The sequence below is a fragment of the Chiloscyllium plagiosum genome, unplaced genomic scaffold (assembly GCF_037043375.1).
Source record: "Chiloscyllium plagiosum isolate Xiang-an unplaced genomic scaffold, Cpla_swu_hap1 HiC_scaffold_6, whole genome shotgun sequence".
NCBI lineage: Eukaryota > Metazoa > Chordata > Chondrichthyes > Orectolobiformes > Hemiscylliidae > Chiloscyllium > Chiloscyllium plagiosum.
In genome coordinates, this window is record NW_028270144.1 from 129106857 (window position 1) to 129124263 (window position 17407).

Sequence of the window (17407 nt, forward strand, 5' to 3'; positions counted from 1 at the left end):
GGACTGGGAAAGGAGAAAAAAAAATTGATGAACAGCCATTCATTTGAATTGAATTGCTTGAATTGATTAAATTGAATTAGGTTCATTGTCACACGTACTCATGAGTGCAGTGAAAAGTTTAAAAGTCATGACTTGCGATGCCATCTTAGATACAAAGGGATATCTAAATGCAGAATCTTGGATTTAAGAAAATCATGGCTTACAGCAAAAGTATATCCCATTGAGGAAGAAGGATTCTAGGAAGGGGATAAACTAACTGTGCTGAAAATGTGTTGCTGGAAAAGCGCAGCAGGTCAGGCAGCATCCAGGGAACAGGAGAATCGACGTTTCGGGCATAAGCCCTTCTTCAGGAAGAAGGGCTTATGCCCGAAACGTTGATTCTCCTGTTCCCTGGATGCTGCCTGACCTGCTGCGCTTTTCCAGCAACACATTTTCAGCTCTGATCTCCAGCATCTGCAGACCTCACTTTCTCCTCATAAACTAATTGTGCTTAACTGGGGAAATTAAGGATTGTATCAGATTGAAAGAAAACATACCAAAGATGAGTGGTAAGCCAGAGGATTGGGAAAGTGTTAAAAACAAAAGCTAATAAAAAAAAAGAAAATAAATTTTCATTGTAAACTAGCAAGTAATGTAATAAAGTAAAATATTTTCTAAACATATGAAAAGGAAAAGAAACCATTGGACCCTTGGCAATCGAGGCTGGGGCCGTATTAATAGGAAAACATAAAGGAATTGAATATGCTTTGCATCCGTTTTCGTAGTGGAAGACATTAACAGCATTCCAAAACCACTAAATATTCAAGGAGCAAAAGCAGGAGAGGAAATAAATAAAAGAAATATCACTGGAGGGAAAAAAAGTATTAGTGAAATTCATGAAGCTAAATACTAAGTCCACTGGAATTTATGGGTTGCATTCTAGGATTTTAAAAGAAGTAGCTACAGAGATAGTGGATGCACTGGCAGTAAGCTCCCAAGAATGGGAAGAAACTTCTTCCAGCGATGAGAGAGGGTTGATGGGTTAATTTGGTAGTTAGTTCAGAGCAAACATTGGCACAGTAGGCCAAATAGACATAATGAATGTGCAAATTTGCTAGTGGCTGCTGCAGGGTTGGTATCTATTTAATTGTAGGTCAGAATAGACAAAAGAAAAGGAGAGAAATACACTATTACAGCACCTTGAGACACTACAATCGCACAGATCCATGTATCCTGAATTATCAAAAGAAATCATTTTACAGGCAATACACACCTGTACTTTACATGATGTTCCCTTAATTTGATATTTGGATTTTAGCAAGTAAATAGATTGGAAGTTGGGAAGTTGATTGAACAGTTTTAGTTTTAAAACAAATATATTTTTGGTGGACTAGAATCACACAAGGATATTGTTCTGCTCATTTGTGTCTGTGCTGGCTGTCTAACAAGTATTATGACTTAGTGCTAGTCTTTCCTCCTACCCTTGAACATTGGATGATTATTTGAATAAAAGCATTGCCCTTTTGAATGCTTCAATTGACTTGGTCCCCACTTCACTTCCAGGTGGTGCATTCCAAATGTGAACCATTCGGTGTGTTTCTTTTTCTCTTCCACACTTGATGCATTTGCAAATCACTTTAAATCTGTACTGTCTTGTTCTTGATCCTTTTACTAGCTAGAATAGGTTCACCTGCTTAAATTTTGAAAATTTGAAAAAATTTTGAAAACTCGGGTCTCCCCTCAGCCACCTTCCTTCGAGGAGAATGATCTTATCCTCTCCAATCCGTTCTCATAACTGCAGTTTCTACCTCTGAAACTTTTTTATAAATCTCTTTGGATCCTCTCTAATGCATTCACATCAATCTGCTAGTGTCATGTCCAGTAACTATTCTAGCTGAGGACTAACAATTGTCTTGTATAATTCAGCATTAGTGTCTTTCACACTGTGCCCCTATGTATGAGTCAGAGTACTGTATGCTTTCCTAACTGGTGTCTCCACCTGTCCTGCTGCCTTCAATATTTTATGCGCACACATACCCAGGTTCCTCTGCTCTTGTACATTCTTAAGTACTGTATTCCCTACTTTGTATTATCTGTCCATGTTCTCCCTTTCAAAATGGATCAAAATCATGCTTCTCGGATGGAATATCTGGAACAAAAGCAGGAGAAGAGCTTTAAGGTACAGATCAGTCATGATCTAATAAAATGGTGTTAAACAGCCCAAGGGATCTCTTCCTGATGTTTTCCTCTGGACAACTGCTCATGTCAGTCCTGTTCACCATTCTCCTCTCTGACAAAAACATGTGACTGTTCAATTTCAGGGATCATTAATGCAGCTACATCAGCAAATCTTCATTCAGGATCCACTTGTGGTTTTGTTTGTGCAGATTAGATTATTTATCTCCACAATCCAGGCAAGGTCTGGTTGGGATTTTTACATTTGTTTTTTCTCCCATTCCCCTTGATCAGGTTCAAGCAGTTTGTACCCAGGAAGCTGCCAGGATGAACCTGATCAGCTGGAAGACTGGAATCGGATTGCTGAACTGCAGCGACGGAACGGGGTATGTCCCCCACATCTGAAGACCTCCTATCCCTTGGAGTCCAACGTAAGAAAGCTGATTTACTTAATTGAAATAATTTTCCTCTGTCCATCCTATCAAACCACCGTAACCTGTTGCCTGTAAGGAGGCCATTCATCCCAGTGAGCTTGTATTTCCCTGAAAGAACAGCTGCGTTTGAAACCAACATGCCCAGTTTTTGGTGCATAAACCTTCAGTTCCTTCCCATCCAACCTGTCTACCCGTCTCCTTAAATTTCAGCTGGCCACCAGCATTTCAGGTTAAATGTTCCATGTGCTGACAACAAAATGACTTGTCTCCCCTCCTTTCCTAATAATCCATCATCTCAAGTAATTGACTGACTGGTCAGCGGGAGTAATTTTTCTTTCTTCTCCTTGATCAGATCTCCTCAACATCTTGGAAACCTTATTCAGTTGTACTTTGAGGTGACTATTCTCTTTCACTTTCAGTTCTGGAGTTAGGGTGGGTTGACTTGGCTAGTGACTATCCAGATTTGTTCAATCTTGGAAGACATGACGTCCTCGCCATGCCTGGAATTCCCCAACGAAGCCCTATCCAGCTGACAAATCCAGATCAAGTCCCCTTGCTCATTGAAGTCATCTAGAAATCAGAGACCAGGAGTTGTATCCCAACCACTTGCAAAGACTAGGGAGTGGTGTGACTACCTCAGGATTGTTGGAGTAGAAATATGAATCAGCCAGTTCCTGTTTAAATAGTGGCATGGGCTTTAAGGGACTGAATAGCCTCCTCCCGGGGAGAATATCAGCAAAAATGATTGTGGTACCCGCATCGAATGGCATTGTTCAAATATATTAAGTCCTTGATTGACCTAATTGAAGTAGAAGACCCATCGCTACCTTCTAAGCGCAATTAGGAGTGAACAATAATAACAATAAATGCTGTTCTGTTTCTTTTAATTGTGTGTGTGTGTGTGCCTCTTGCAGCTCACCATTTCAAGATTACTTTATAATCACTCCAACTTGTAATGCCCTGATCTAGATTAAGAAATGCAGGGGAAAGAAAGTATTAAGGAAAATAGCTGCTAGTAAGGCCAGCATTTATTGCCCAACCTTTGTTTCCTGTTGTTCTTTAAATAGAACAGAATGGCTGGTTCATCTATATAAAAAGCTAGTTAAGTGTGAACCACAGTGACGTGGGTGAAGACTGCATTGGTTACACCACATTAAGGATAACAGGTTTCCACAAGTGCTGGAGCTCTACAGAAATTTTAGTTATACTTGATGATTATAGAATTAATGTGTTGTTTTCAGATGTCTTAATTAATTGAATTTTAATTGCCCAGAGTGAACATGAGAGGCAGTGGTGTATGTGACTGGGCAGTTAATTCAGAGGCACAGCCTAATTCAAATGCAGCAGCCCTTCTACCTCCTCTCTCCCTCATGTCCAAGTTCCAAACATTCCATCCAGGTGAAGTAGCAATATAAATGTACTATTTTCAATCTAGTCTACTGTATTTGCTAATCACGTTGTGGTCGCCTTTGTAATGCTGCAACCAAACAGAGATTGGGTGATGGCTTTGCAGAACACCTCCATTCAGTCCACAGTTGAGACGCCCAGCTTCTGGTGGCCTGACTGATTCTTTGCTTTGCTGTAATGCTGACATCTCTGTCCTTGGCCTGACATGCTATTCACTGTAAGATTGAGGAATGACACTTCATCTTTCAACCAAACACTAGCCTTTCACATGAAACATTGATTTCAAACTCTGTCCCAATTTGTTTTCTCTTTGTCTGCTTATCTCATTCTTTGTTTGCTTGTTTTCTTCTTTCCTTTCAGTCTGCTCAGCAATTCTAATTGCTTTGTTTGTTTCTTTTCTTACCTCATCACCACACTTTTTGGCCTTGGTAAGCTGAAACATTGACTCTCTTTCTCAACAAGGATCCTGCCCACCCTTCTGAGATTTTATCCCCCAGCATTTTCTGTTCCCTTTAGGGAAGGAAATCTGCCCACCTTACATGGTCAGAGCTACACGTGACTCCAGATCCACAGCAATGTGGGTGACTCTTAACTGTCTAGCAAGCCATTCAATTCAAGAACAATTGGGGATGGGGAGAAAGGCTGGCTTTTCTATGAAAGAATAAGGAAAAAGGTTATTGTTGTGTGATTTTAAACTTCTGTCATTCTACCTTAAAGTACTCACCACGTAGAACTGCAAACTCTTCAAGCTGTTTAGAGAGGTGATCCCAAAAGGCAGCTCTAAAATGCTTATTGACATAACTCTACTGCAAAAGCTTGTAAAAAGGATTTAATCATTTTTATCTTATTTTAAATTTCATTGTCTGCTCCCCCTACAAGACTGCTACCAATGAATCGATGATCACTGAGGATGAGCTGAGACTTGGAGACCCACAGGAGACTCTCCGAAGGGCCACCCTGCTGCCTCAGCAGATAAAGGAGATGAGCACCAGCCGTCTGAAGAGGCTTTCCACTGACTCTCAGGGGTCCAACTGGAAAGGTGTCACCACTCGCCAGCGCAAACGGCTGTCAGAGGAGTCACACCAGGGATCAGGTACCCCAGAGGTAAGTGGGGATTGAAGAGACCAAGAGCATTAGCCCATGCACTTCCCTGAGCAAAGGCTCTTGTGGAGCATAAACGCTATCATAGATTTGTTGGACTGAATGGGCTGTTTTTCTGCTGTTCATGTTTGGAAAGGAAGCAGGTTACACTTATCGAGGCTTTTTTCATGTGTGCAGCTTGTTGTAGGAAACTTGGCAATTGATGTGCTCAGAGAGAGAGAGAGCGACCCCTCTGATTTGTTAGCCCTTTGTTGCTAGGACAGACACTTGTTTTTTTTTACTTTTGAGGGGCTCTGGAGACGGGGTTGCATTAAACTTGGGGTCACATAAAAGATCATATAAAACACAATGGGAAATTCAGGAGAGCCATCTTTAGTGGTGAAGATATGAATTAGGAGGCCATTTGACCCCTCGAGCCTGATACATCATTCAAGAAGATCAGAACTCATTTGATTGCAACTGTAATTTCATGTTCCTTCCTGCTCCAAATCACCTTTAAACCCCTTTATCAAGAGGCAGTTGTGCCTCAAAATATTCTTGAGACACTTTTGGGGGGAGATAAAAGTCTCCTTATCGAGTCATAGAGTCATATAGCACAGAAACAAACTCTTCAGTCTAACCAGTCCATGCTGAACATAATCCCAAATTAAGCTAGCCCCACCTGCCTGCTCCTGGCCCATATCTCTCCAATCCTTTCTTATTCATGCCTTTTAAACGTTGTAATTGTACCTGCATCAACCGCTTTCTCAGGAAGTTCTTCCACACGCAAACCACTCTTTATAAAGGGGTGACCACTTACTTTTAAACAGCAAACCCTAGTTCTATGTTCTCCTACAACAGGAAGTAATTAAAGTGCAAAGCATTTAACGGGAAGTGAAATAAATGTATGATAGAGAAGGAGATAGAAAACTATGCTGATACGTGAAACGAATAGGGGTGGGATGGGAGAAAATTTATATGGCACATAAGCGTAACATATTTGGGCTGAATGGCCTGTTCCCATACTGCAAGTTGCATAATTCTGAACGGAATGGAATCTGAACGTTAAGGCTGCTTAAATGTATGATGGTTGTAGGCAGCATGAATTTGTTACTATAGAGTGCTGTGACTGCTTTCTAAATATTTTTGCACTTCAATTTCTTTCCTCCTTTGCAGGCCAAGAAGCAACTGAGCTGTTTTCCTCGCCCCTTGACCCCAAAGGAAAAGGTGAAACGTGTCCACTCCCTGTTTGACAGTCAGGCCAAGCGTCCGACTCCAAATAAGGCCAAGAACCAGGTGTGTTTCTTAATCTTTACAGCACAACATTGGATTTCGGATCAGACAAAATGAAGCTACTCTGATGTTTTGACTAAATTTTAACCAAATATAATCTGGTTGTTACCTCATTCCTGCTAGTAGGAATTTGCTTTGCACAAATTGCCTACAGCGGTTCCTGTGTTTCAATAGTGACTACAGTTACAGTCTCAGTGGAGACAAGTAACTTTTCAACAAAATGTGATCTTCCGTGATCCTGGTATCAACTGAGAGAACTGCACCAAAATTTTGGTATCTTAAAATTTAAAAGAAAGCTTTCACTGTTTCTACTAACTTACTAGTCGTAGTGCTACATTTCATAAGCACTTGTCCCATTGAGATTTTCAGGTTTTAAGTGTACTTCCTGCTCTACTTTTATTTTCGTCCAAGATTTCCCCTATTCTTAACAGGACCTTGAAGGTAGTTGACCTTTCCTGTGAACAAAACAAGGTATGTCACAGTTCTCAGGAATTCAGTTTAAATCTTCTCGGTGTTTCCATTATTCTCTGAGATATGAAATTTCTTAAGTTCACCCACTAGCATCAGTCTTTGAAATTTTCTTTCAACACCTCACAATTGTAGACTGCTAGCTGAAGCAACCTTTGTTATTGCTTTCTTGTTTAGTGACTCCAAATTAGAAACGCTTCCAGTCCTGAATCCCCTTGGCTTCTAGTTTCCCAGCTACTTCTACAGATCCTGACAGATTCTCACTATCTCAGAGCTGCTCCCAGCTGACTGCCCCCTTACATAAAAATTCACGACAAGAAGTCCAAAATAAAACAATAAAAGCTCCTAACACACTAACTTCATGGCTGTATGGCACATCTGAGGTGTCCCAGATAGGCATCTAAACTAATTAGAACCAGTTAAAAGAGTCTTGCTTTTAAAGAGGAGTTGAGGAATTTTTTTCTGAGGGTCAATAATCTGAAATTTCTCTTCCACAGAAAACAGTGGAGATTGACTTAGAGTTTATTCATGGTTGAGTTACAGATTGAATGAACAAAAGAATCCCAGGTTTGTGAAGGACAGAGAGAAAGTGCAGTTGAAAGGACAACCAGATTAACCATGATTTTATTGAATGGCAAAACACGTTTTAGGGGCTAAATGATCAACTGGTGTTCCTAAATCCTAATTCTCAAGATTTGTCTTTGCTCTGAGAAACCATGTGAATAACTTGAATCCCTTAATAAGACAGCTGCAGACATCCCATCTCCACGAAAAGCTCAGGCAGGTAATCTTCTTCTGGTTTCCCTTTCCAACTCTGACCTTATTAAATAAACACAGTCATAGTTATACAGCACAGAAACAGACCGTTTCAATCCAAAGGCTGCCCTTTCATTTTCTATCACTGTAGTTTTGATGACCAGATTCTCAAGTCAGGTATTTTCATTCATTTTATATTTTAAAATGTCAATTCCTAATCAAAAAGTTGTAGACCAAAATTATATGAATCATGAAATCAGATATTCCCGCAATGTACTTCAAAAATACATCACTGGCTGTTAAGCTTTAGGGTGTCTGAGGTTGTGAAAGGTACTGCAGGCCATATAAAGATCTTTCTGTATTCTCAAAACTTTATATATTTTGTCAAGATAGGGACAAAGACACAACATGATGTGAGATTTTTCCATCTGTTTCCCATATTCCCCTTTGTGGTATTCAGATCTGCATTGTGACTGCCTCCTGTCTCAGAGCATGGTTCTTCCAAATTTGATGTCAAATTCTCCAGATTATAATGTGAAACATGCACATTAATACAAGATGCCACATTGAGATAAGTGTGTAGTGAAGCTAATTTGCCATTGAGGTAAAAACAATGACTATAGATGCTGGAAACCAGATTCTGGATCAGTGGTGCTGGAAGAGCACAGCAATTCAGGCAGCATCCGATGAGCAGCAAAATCGACGTTTCAGGCAAAAGCCCTTCATCAGGAATAAAGGCAGAGAGACTGAAGCATGGAGAGATAAGCTAGAGGAGGGTACGGGTGGGGAGAAAGTAGCATAGAGTACAATAGGTGAGTGGGGGATGAGATGAAGGTGATAGGTCAGGGAGGAGAGGGTGGAGTGGATAGGTGGAAAAGGAGCTAGGCAGGTCGGACAAGTCCGGACAGGTCAAGGGGACAGTGTGGAGCTGGAAGTTTGAAACTAGGATGAGGTGGGGGAAGGGGAAATGAGGAAACTGTTGAAGTCCACATTGATGCCCTGGGGTTGAAGTGTTCAGAGGCGGAAGATGAGGCGTTCTTCCTCCAGGCGTCTGGTGGTGAGGGAGCGGCGGTGAAGGAGGCCCAAGTCAATCTTGATTTGAAAGCAGACAGATCTGCCATAGCAAGGTCAGCTCCCCAGCAGCTCCAGGGCTGGTCCGAATGAGCCATGTTGGTGTGGATCTGAAGTCCTGTTTAGATACATACTGGGTACAGACAGCAGCTTTTCTTCCCATAAAACATTACTGAAAAGTTTTACCCATAGCATGTTAATAGATTCCAAGTCAGGGGTGAGATGGAGGCCAACACAACTTGCCGATTAGATTCCCTATAGTGTGGATACAGGCCCTTTGGCCCAACAAGTCCACATCGACCCTCCGAAGAGCAATCACCTCCCTACATTTACCGCTGACTAATCTACCTAACACTACGGGCAATTTAGCATGGCCAATTTACCTAACCTGCACATCTTTGGACTGTGGGAAATCGGAGCACCCGGAGGAAAGCCACGCAGACACTGGGAGAATGTGCAAACTCCACACAGACAGTTGCCCGAGGTGAAAATGAACCCGGGTCTCTGGCACTGTGAGGCAGCAGTGCTGCAGAGAGTTTATTGACTTGCTTAGCCTTGCATTTCTCATCCCAGCAGGCCGGAGTCCTTACACTTTGTATGCATTTGAAGATCATTAATGTTCACCAGTTCTCTCTTAAACGTAATGTCATTAACAAATTATAACAATGTGATCAAAAGACATTAATGTTCCAGACTTTGTTAGGTGTCATTTATTACTGTTGGTCACGGCGCCATTTGTGAGAATAACAATTGGGTACTGTTGGAATTCTCTTCCCTATTTTCTCTTTGGCAAAAAAAAGCTGGCGAGATTTGATATAAGATATTCAAACTCCTGATGGTAGAGTAGGTAGAGAGAAACTGCTTCCATTACTAGAAGAATTGAGAACCAAAAGTCCCAGATTTAAAGTTTTTCTAACTTTATGGGATCATTGGCTAAACCAGCATTTATTGCCATTGCTCAGTCGCCCTGGTGAAGGTGGTGGAGAGATGCCACCTTGAAGTCTATTTGGTGTAGATACTCCTACAGTGCTGTTCCAGGATTTTTACCCAGTGACAGTGAAGGAACAGCGATGTAGTTCCAAGTCAGGATGATCAGTGGTTTGGAGGAGAAATTGCAGGGGGGTGGGGGTTTCCTACGTATCTGTTGTCCCTGTCCTTCCAGATAGAAGTGGTCGTAGGTTTGGAAGATGCTGTCAAATGGAGATACCAGGAGAAACCTATTTCTGCAACAAGTAGTGAGGATCTGGAATGCATTGCCTGAGTGTTTGGGAAAGTCCGATACAATCGAGACGTGTAAAAGAAATGGATGATCTGAAAAGGAATATGTAGGGTAACAGAAAGCAAGGAGTGCCATGAAGTGCACTGCTCCTTTGGAGAGCCAACACAGTCTCAATGGGCTGAATAGCCTCCTTCAGTGCTTCAACCATTCTGTGTCAGTGAAATCCAGCTGTACTCTTCATAATACATCATGTCGTGACATCAATTCCTTCACCTGTGCGCTGAACTAAAACTGTCCTTACTTTGCACTGTTAGAGCTGACTTTTCTTGTTCTTTCCCATTGGTGGCTGTCACGTGGAGAGTTTACGTTCATAAGTGTCCATTTCCCTTCGTTTCACCTGTTATCTTTTCTTGCGCATTCCTTCCAGACTGATAGACGAAAATCGATATCTTACACCGTCTTGAACACGCCTCGGAAGTTAGGCAACACCCTGCTAAGAGGCATCAATAAAAGGGCGACTCCCAAGAAAACCCCAAAGAAATCGCCCAAGAAATCTCCAAGATCAAATTCTAAAAAGGTAAGTGGATGATTAAAAAGACAGAGGCTCAAAGGAGAAGAGCTGTTGAGTTCTTTAGTACTAGTTCCTAGCCTCTGACCTGATCTTGTAGCTGTGGTATTTATATGACAAGTGCATCTCTGTTTCTGGTCAATGATACCCCCTAAATGTTGACAACAGGAGATTCAGTGATGATAATGATGCCATTGAATGACAGGAGGCATGGTTAGATACTCTCTTGTTGGTGATAGTCGTTGCTTGGTTTGATGTGAATAGCCTCAGACTAAGTAGAGAGTGTAGAGCTAAAAAACTGCAGCAGGTCAGAAGCATCTAAGGAGCAGACGAATCGATGTTTCAGGCAAAGGCTCTTCATCAGAATGAGGCTTGTGAGCCAAGATAAATAGGAGGGGGTGGGGGTGTGGCTGGGCCTGGAGGAAGGTGGCTGAGAGTGTGATAGGTAGGTGGAGGTGGAGGTAATGGTGATAGGTAGGCGAGGAGGGTGGTAAGAAAATTGGATAGGTCGTGAGGGCAGTGCCAGTTGGGAGCTTGGATCTGGGATAAGGTGGGGAGAAGGGAAATGAGGAAACTGATGAGATCCACATTGATGCCATGTGGTTGGAGGGTCCCGTGGCGGAAGATGAGGCATTCTTCCTCCAGGGGTCGGATGGTTAGGGTGTGGCGATGGAGGAGGCCCAGGACCTGCATGTCCTAGGCAGAGTGGGAGGGGAGTTGAAGTGTTCAGTGTTGAAACTTTATTGCTGGAACAGCACAGCAGGTCAGGCAGCATCCAGGGAACAGGAGATTCGACGTTTCGGGCACAGGCCCTTCTTCAGGAATCCTGAAGAAGGGCCTGTGCCCGAAACGTCGAATCTCCTGTTCCCTGGATGCTGCCTGACCTGCTGTGCTGTTCCAGCAATAAAGTTTCAACTTTGATCTCCAGCATCTGCAGACCTCACTTTCTCCAGTTGAAGTGTTCAGCAAAGGGACGGTGAGTTTGGTTGGTGCAGGTATCCCGGGAATGTTCTCTGAAGCGTTCTGCAAATAGGTGTCCTGTCTCCCCAATGTAGAGGAGACGACATTGGGAGCAACGGATACAGTAAATGACACGTGTGGAAGTGCAGGTAAAACTCTGAATGTGGAAGGCTCCTTTTGAGGCCTTGGACAGAGGTGAGGTGTGGGCGCAGGTTTTGCAATTCTTGCAGTGGCAGGGGAAGATGCGGGGAGGGTCAGGGTGTGGGTGGGAGCATGGACCTAACAGAATCCAGCATCTAAACTTGGGTAAATCTACTCTTTAATTGTGTTTGCTTTTCCCTGTGCCCAACATTTATTCATTGATTTCCCTTTCTGTTTCAGGATGTTGGCAGACGCAAAGCATCCAAGAACATGAAGATGTGAGTGTTAGGTGGGTGTTTGGTGAGATCCCTGAGCAGAAACCTAACCTGCCCAGGACTGGATGTTTGTGAAGACCCATTCTGCCCGGAGAATGACCAGACAAACTGCTGGCTTATTCTTTTATTTTTTTTAACAAAACAATTTGCCTTAAGAGTGATTAACGAAGTCAGACTCCACACCAGTCAGCATAGAGTACAGTAGTTGCAGGAGGGTGAGTTAACTATTCACTCCTGCCTCTTAGTTTTGAATGCTCATACCGGTTACTCAAGTATTAGGATTGCAGCTGAACTTTCTATCAAACTATATTTCTTACGTCCTTTTGCAAGCCTTGCCTGTTGTAAATTTTCCAGTTGGTGCTTTTGAAGCAGTTTTCTCCTTCGATAGGCCATACAGTGGTAGCCGATGTCACCTCTCCGTCTTGTAGAAAGCAGGTTTGTGCACATAACTTTATAAAGAAATGCTTCCAGGTTGAGTCCCAACACCCTCAGCAGGGTGGGGTGGAGTTGGAGACTGAGTTTACCCAACCTCTGGTGGACTTTATTCCTGTACCCCATCATTCACCCCTACCTTCCCCAGAGCACTTTTTGAACCTGTCTGAATTGGTGGAAGTCCAGATACCTTGCATCCCCTACTCTCTCATCGGGTCTGATACTTGACACTCCCACTGTATGGCTTCATCTTTGAGCATCCCTGTAGCTAGTTAGGTTGTAGCTGTTGAGCGTTATGACTATACAGGAGACAAGGATTATGAAAACCTGACCTAGTAACCTGTCTAAAAGAAGGAATGTAAGTGAGTGACTGTCTATCAATTGAGAATGTCTGAAGGGTGGTATTAATTGCTGACTTCCCGAAGTCTTTTCTGGCTATTTTATCATCTTGTTCTCTCTCACTATAATGTCCCTCTGCTTTCATTTTCAGCTGCCACTCTGCTGCAAGTGACATTAGGAAGGAAATAACAAAACAGTTTCCTGGAGACTAGACTGGCATTGTTATTAGTGACATTAATTTCAACTCCTGATGTTAGTGTGTGCAGTGTTTGTAACAAGCACAGCACAATAGAGACTTCTTCATGAGGTCGCAATAGAACAAAATGTGGAGAAGAAAATAGACAGAAAACTTTGCAGGGGTCTGCAGTCTCTTCCTCTCTCCTCCTCCTCTCCCCCCCCCCCCCCCCCCCCCCCCCCCGACAGCCCTATCCCTTCCCTCCCCACAAAATCCTGTTCAGAATGAAAGTGTCACAAGTGCCATCTTTTGTCTTGGGAGCTGGATTAAATCCTTTGGCTCCCTCACATTACCACTCGTTAATTTTACTCAATGGTATCCCAATCATCTGCTCCACTTATTACTTAGTGAGTTTGAGGGAATAAATATATTATTTGTTGATTTCCTTTCAGCCCCTCTATACAAGCTGGGACTTGCTGTTTGCAGGTCATTTTCTCTTTTTTTTTCTCTCTGTATTGTCTGCCTGCCTTCCACTGTGGAAGAGGCCCAGCTCTCCCAGGGCCACTGTCTGTAGAACACTAAATTAATCCTAGCAGTGTTACAGACGTATCCTTTCCGGTCTTGGATCTAGACTTGTACAGCCCTTGGCTCCTGTATACTGCAATGCTAGGTTATGTATATGTAGTCATTATTAATCAGTGATTGTGTGTTTATTATGATAAGCCTGTTTTAAGCTATTGTAGGTTTTATGAAGTTGAATATTGGATTCTAAAGACACAGCTAATTTCAGTCACCCTCACTACAGGGCACTGAGCTGGTAATGAAATCCTAGTTGGTTCAGAGCAAAATTTATTTAATTTTTTTATGATGCCTGATGCCAGTCTGGGAACCATTTTAAATCCTATTATCAATAAACAAAACTCTTAAGAATCTGACCAGATCTGTCAGTACTGGAGAAACAGAGATTGTGTTTGTGTGAGAAACTTTTGAAAAGTCCAATTGTTTTGAAGAGAGGTTGGAGAGAAAGTTGAGTTGTGTCCATGTGTTTGCATGTATGCAAGTGTGTACAGATGATCATAAGCACTGTGGTGAAAGGTGAGGCGAGTCATGCATTGCATTGAAGTTGAAGCCACCAAGATTTGCAAAGTGGATCTGCCCTTGTAATGGGTTCCATGGGGACTGAGTGCCGGTGACTCCAAGAATCCCAGCACCCATGGTCACCACGAAAATGGGCTTCTAAAAATAAGTGTATAAACTGATACCTCCATCTGGTTGACTCCCTGATCACAACTAACTTTCAGCAAGCTTTGTCCACGCCCTCTATAAGAGCACCCATGGAATGATAGTTTGATGGCAGTATGCACTGTATGGGTGAAGGAGGGATTGTAGGTTGGCAGCACTGAAGGATTTCACACCAAGCACACATCTGCCCTTTGTCTCCCTTGCTGCTGTTGGTCCAGAGATTGAGAATTTTTTCCCAGTTTAAATTTCATTGCTTCCCAGTGCCTCCTGTATATCAACACCAGGCAGCACAAGCAGGAACTACCAAGCACTTGTACAGGTTTGCAAATCTGTCAGGTTCAGGTAGTGATCCGCTGGGTATTTAGTATTTTGGGGTGTATGGAATGGGGGTAGGTGGTCAACAAAGAATTACCCAGTGGTCCCATTATCTGACTGACCTGTTTGCAAACTGGGTTTATTGTGATTTCTGTCACTGACTGTCTGAAATGATATTCTATTTGCTCTCTCTAAAACAGGCTTTAAAATATTAATTTTTTTATACAAGTTGTTTAGACTGTCTGTCTCTCTCGTGCAGTCCATCTGAATGCACAATGTAATCTTAAATGTTGTCTCCACTTAATAAAATAAATGTACCTGTTGCATATTTCGTTTTGTAATTCTTCAAAGAAATGCAGCACTAACAAAGCAAATCTGTTCCAAGACAAACAGAGAGTGGGTTTTGTCTCTTCAAAGTCTATGAAGTGAGCTAGAATCTCTGCTGTTTACTTCTATAAACAGGAGTGGGCTCGCTGAGAAATAGAGTAAAGGGCCTGTAATTCCATAACACTTGTCATGAGCTGAGTTGAACTCAAAGCACTTTACAACCACGTAGGAAATATGATGAGCACTTTATACATCGTAAACTCCCACTGACAAATCTGATTGCTAGATAACCTCTTTGTAATAATGCTGCATGAGTGATAAATGCTGCTGAGGACACTGAGGGATATCCCCAGATTTTGTGAAATAGTGATTGTGCGAGCTTTGTGCCCTCCCGAGAGGGCAGACGTTGAGACACTGCTCTGTCTTCCAACAGTGCAGCATTCCCTTTGTACTGGCTGTCCAATTGCACCAATTCCTTGGAAACAACCTTCCTGACACCTGTGCTCTCCCTGGAATATCCTCCTAGATTGTGCACAAGTTTTTGGAATGCACCTCAACCTCCCCTTTCTTCTGAGGTGATCGTGTTGCCCACTGGTCGGGCTGGCAGCAAGTGCCAAATTTTATCAATGATTGTACTGCTTCCTTCCATGATGGGACATTCCAAAGGGCCTGGCTCACTAAACGAGATACAGTTCATCTTGCTGTTTTGAGAAGTATTTCTTTCTCAGAGGGGCAAATCCCAGGAACACACTTGCACAAAAGACAGTGAAAGCAAACTCTGACTATTGTAAGGTATAGATAGGTAGATCCTTTATGAACAAGATTATCATCAGGTAGGGAATATGGAGCTATCCGATCAGCCATGATCTTGTCAATTGACCAAAAGTGCTTGAGAGGCTGAGTGGCCTTCACCACGTAATTCATAAATTCATTTGTGCGTTGGCTGTGAGATTTAGTCCACCCCTCTCCTCTTTGAGTGAATCCTGTCTTGGTCTGTAGACTATTAATGGGTACCCATAATTAAATAACAGCTGTAATGATCTCAGTGTAACAATAAGATTGTAATAGTATCAATAGTATTGTACACAATAAAAACTGCAGTCAGCACTCTTGCAGAAAGCTCCTTTGCCTTTGCAGTAGAGCTTGAGGGGATTTTCTAGGTGAAAGATGTCACCTGTGACAGTGCAGCATACCCTTAGCCCCATGCTCTCAGCGTAGTTCTAATTCACAGTGCTAAAGACCCCAAATGAGAGACTTGAATCCACAGCATCCAAAGTTGTAGGCGGGGTGTGTTAAGCTCGGAGCTGTTATGCAATGAGCTATTAAGCTCCAGGAAATGGAAAGAATGCTAAGATGAAGCACAGTATGTCCTGGGCCAGGCAGATTGTGCACTTGTTCTCTATTTAATGTTGGTGGGTAATACAATAATGCATTTGGTAGCAAATGTTCTGTGCTATTGGTTCTTGGACATCTCCTTGTTTCCTTAGCCAGTTAATCGCACCAATGCAGAATTTAGCCTTTGAGGTAAATGTGCTTCCAGTATTGATTCCTGTAACTTCACATCATAATTGAATGTCGCTGCTTTTCTCAAGTTGATCGCTTGTAGTCAAACCTCCGACTTGCATCTCTGCTGCAAAATTTATTTAAAAAACTCATTAAAATGTTGCTAAATTGAAGGAAACCATTCACTGCCTTAAAACAGTGCTGACTGTTGGAAGGAGTTCAGTCTCCTTAACCCAGCACTTTTTCTTTATTCAATCCCCATTCACCACCTTATATCTGCTTCTGCCTTCTTGATGACTGATGATTCACCTTTGTCAAGGGAGGTATTTGGGACTCTGAGACCAACTTTCAGTTCTAGATTTAGTAACTAAATATAAATTCTGTTAGGTCCTGAGGTCTGACTTGAATCGAAGTCCCCAGCCTGGGTCTCTGGATGACATTATTGCCATGCTAACCTGGCCTGCTTGGAATGGCTAGGAAGATGACCGCAGATATCAGAGGCAGTGGTACAGGCAGGGAGTGACAGGTTTCAGAACCAAGAAACTTCAGTTCAACTTAAAATAAAATATTCGGTAATATCGTGGCACTGTCAGTGGACATTCCCGATGAAGGGCTTATGCCTGAAACGTCTACTGTCCTGCTCCTGGGATGCTGCCTGATGTGCTATGCTCTTCAGCACCACACTTTTCAACTCCGACTAGTAACCCAGCAGCTCAAGGTAATGCTTTGGGTTTAAATTCAGTCAATAAAATCTGGAATTGGATTCTAGTCTCAGTGAAACTTATTTTTATCATTCACTTGCAGGGTGTTGGCTAGAAATTCATTGCCCACCCCTAATTGCCCAGAGGGCAGTTAAGCATCACCCATATTGCTGTGGGTCTGGAGTCACATGTAGGCCAGACCAGATAAGGCAGATTTCCTTCTCTAAAGGACATTGGTGACCCAGATAGGTTTTAGGAAAATCAACAGTAGCTTCGTGGTCATTAATTGACTCTGAATTCGAGAATTTTTAGTTTAATTAAAACTCCACTGTCTGCTATAGTGGAATTCGAACCAAAGTTCCCAGACCATTAACTGGGTTTGTGTATTGTGTTGTGTATTCTAAAAAGCATTAAGGTGGACAAGTCCTCAGGTCCAGATGGGATCTATCCCAGGTTAAAACAAGGACCGCAGATGCTAGAAACCAGAGTCTAGATTAGAGTGATGCTGGAAAAGCGCAGCAGGTCAGGCAGCATCCGAGGAGCAGGA

The 17407-nt window shown here is 42.5% G+C and overlaps 2 protein-coding genes across 7 annotated transcripts in view; one reads left to right on the forward strand and one right to left on the reverse strand.

Annotated features, from left to right (window-relative positions):
• LOC122550970 (nuclear mitotic apparatus protein 1) overlaps window positions 1-14657 on the forward strand; it is a 120474-nt gene extending 105817 nt beyond the window's left edge. For all 5 annotated transcript variants that reach the window (XM_087988457.1, XM_043692529.2, XM_043692531.2 and 2 more), the window contains 5 exons: window positions 2449-2585; window positions 4875-5099; window positions 6252-6371; window positions 10310-10459; window positions 11792-14657. In XM_087988457.1, coding sequence (XP_087844583.1) covers window positions 2449-2585; window positions 4875-5099; window positions 6252-6371; window positions 10310-10459; window positions 11792-11833 — 674 coding nt within the window. In that variant the 3' untranslated portion in view covers window positions 11834-14657. The remainder of the gene's footprint in view (window positions 1-2448; window positions 2586-4874; window positions 5100-6251; window positions 6372-10309; window positions 10460-11791) is intronic.
• Window positions 7427-17407, reverse strand: part of LOC122550972 (interleukin-1 receptor type 2-like) — a 42946-nt gene continuing 32965 nt past the window's right edge. The window contains exon 6 of one of the 2 annotated variants that reach the window (XM_087988459.1): window positions 7427-7655. In XM_087988459.1, the coding sequence (XP_087844585.1) occupies window positions 7573-7655 (83 nt within the window). In that variant the 3' untranslated portion in view covers window positions 7427-7572. Of the gene's footprint in view, window positions 7656-16038; window positions 16287-17407 lie in introns of those variants that run through there. The other variant, XM_087988460.1, reaches the window with a different exon arrangement.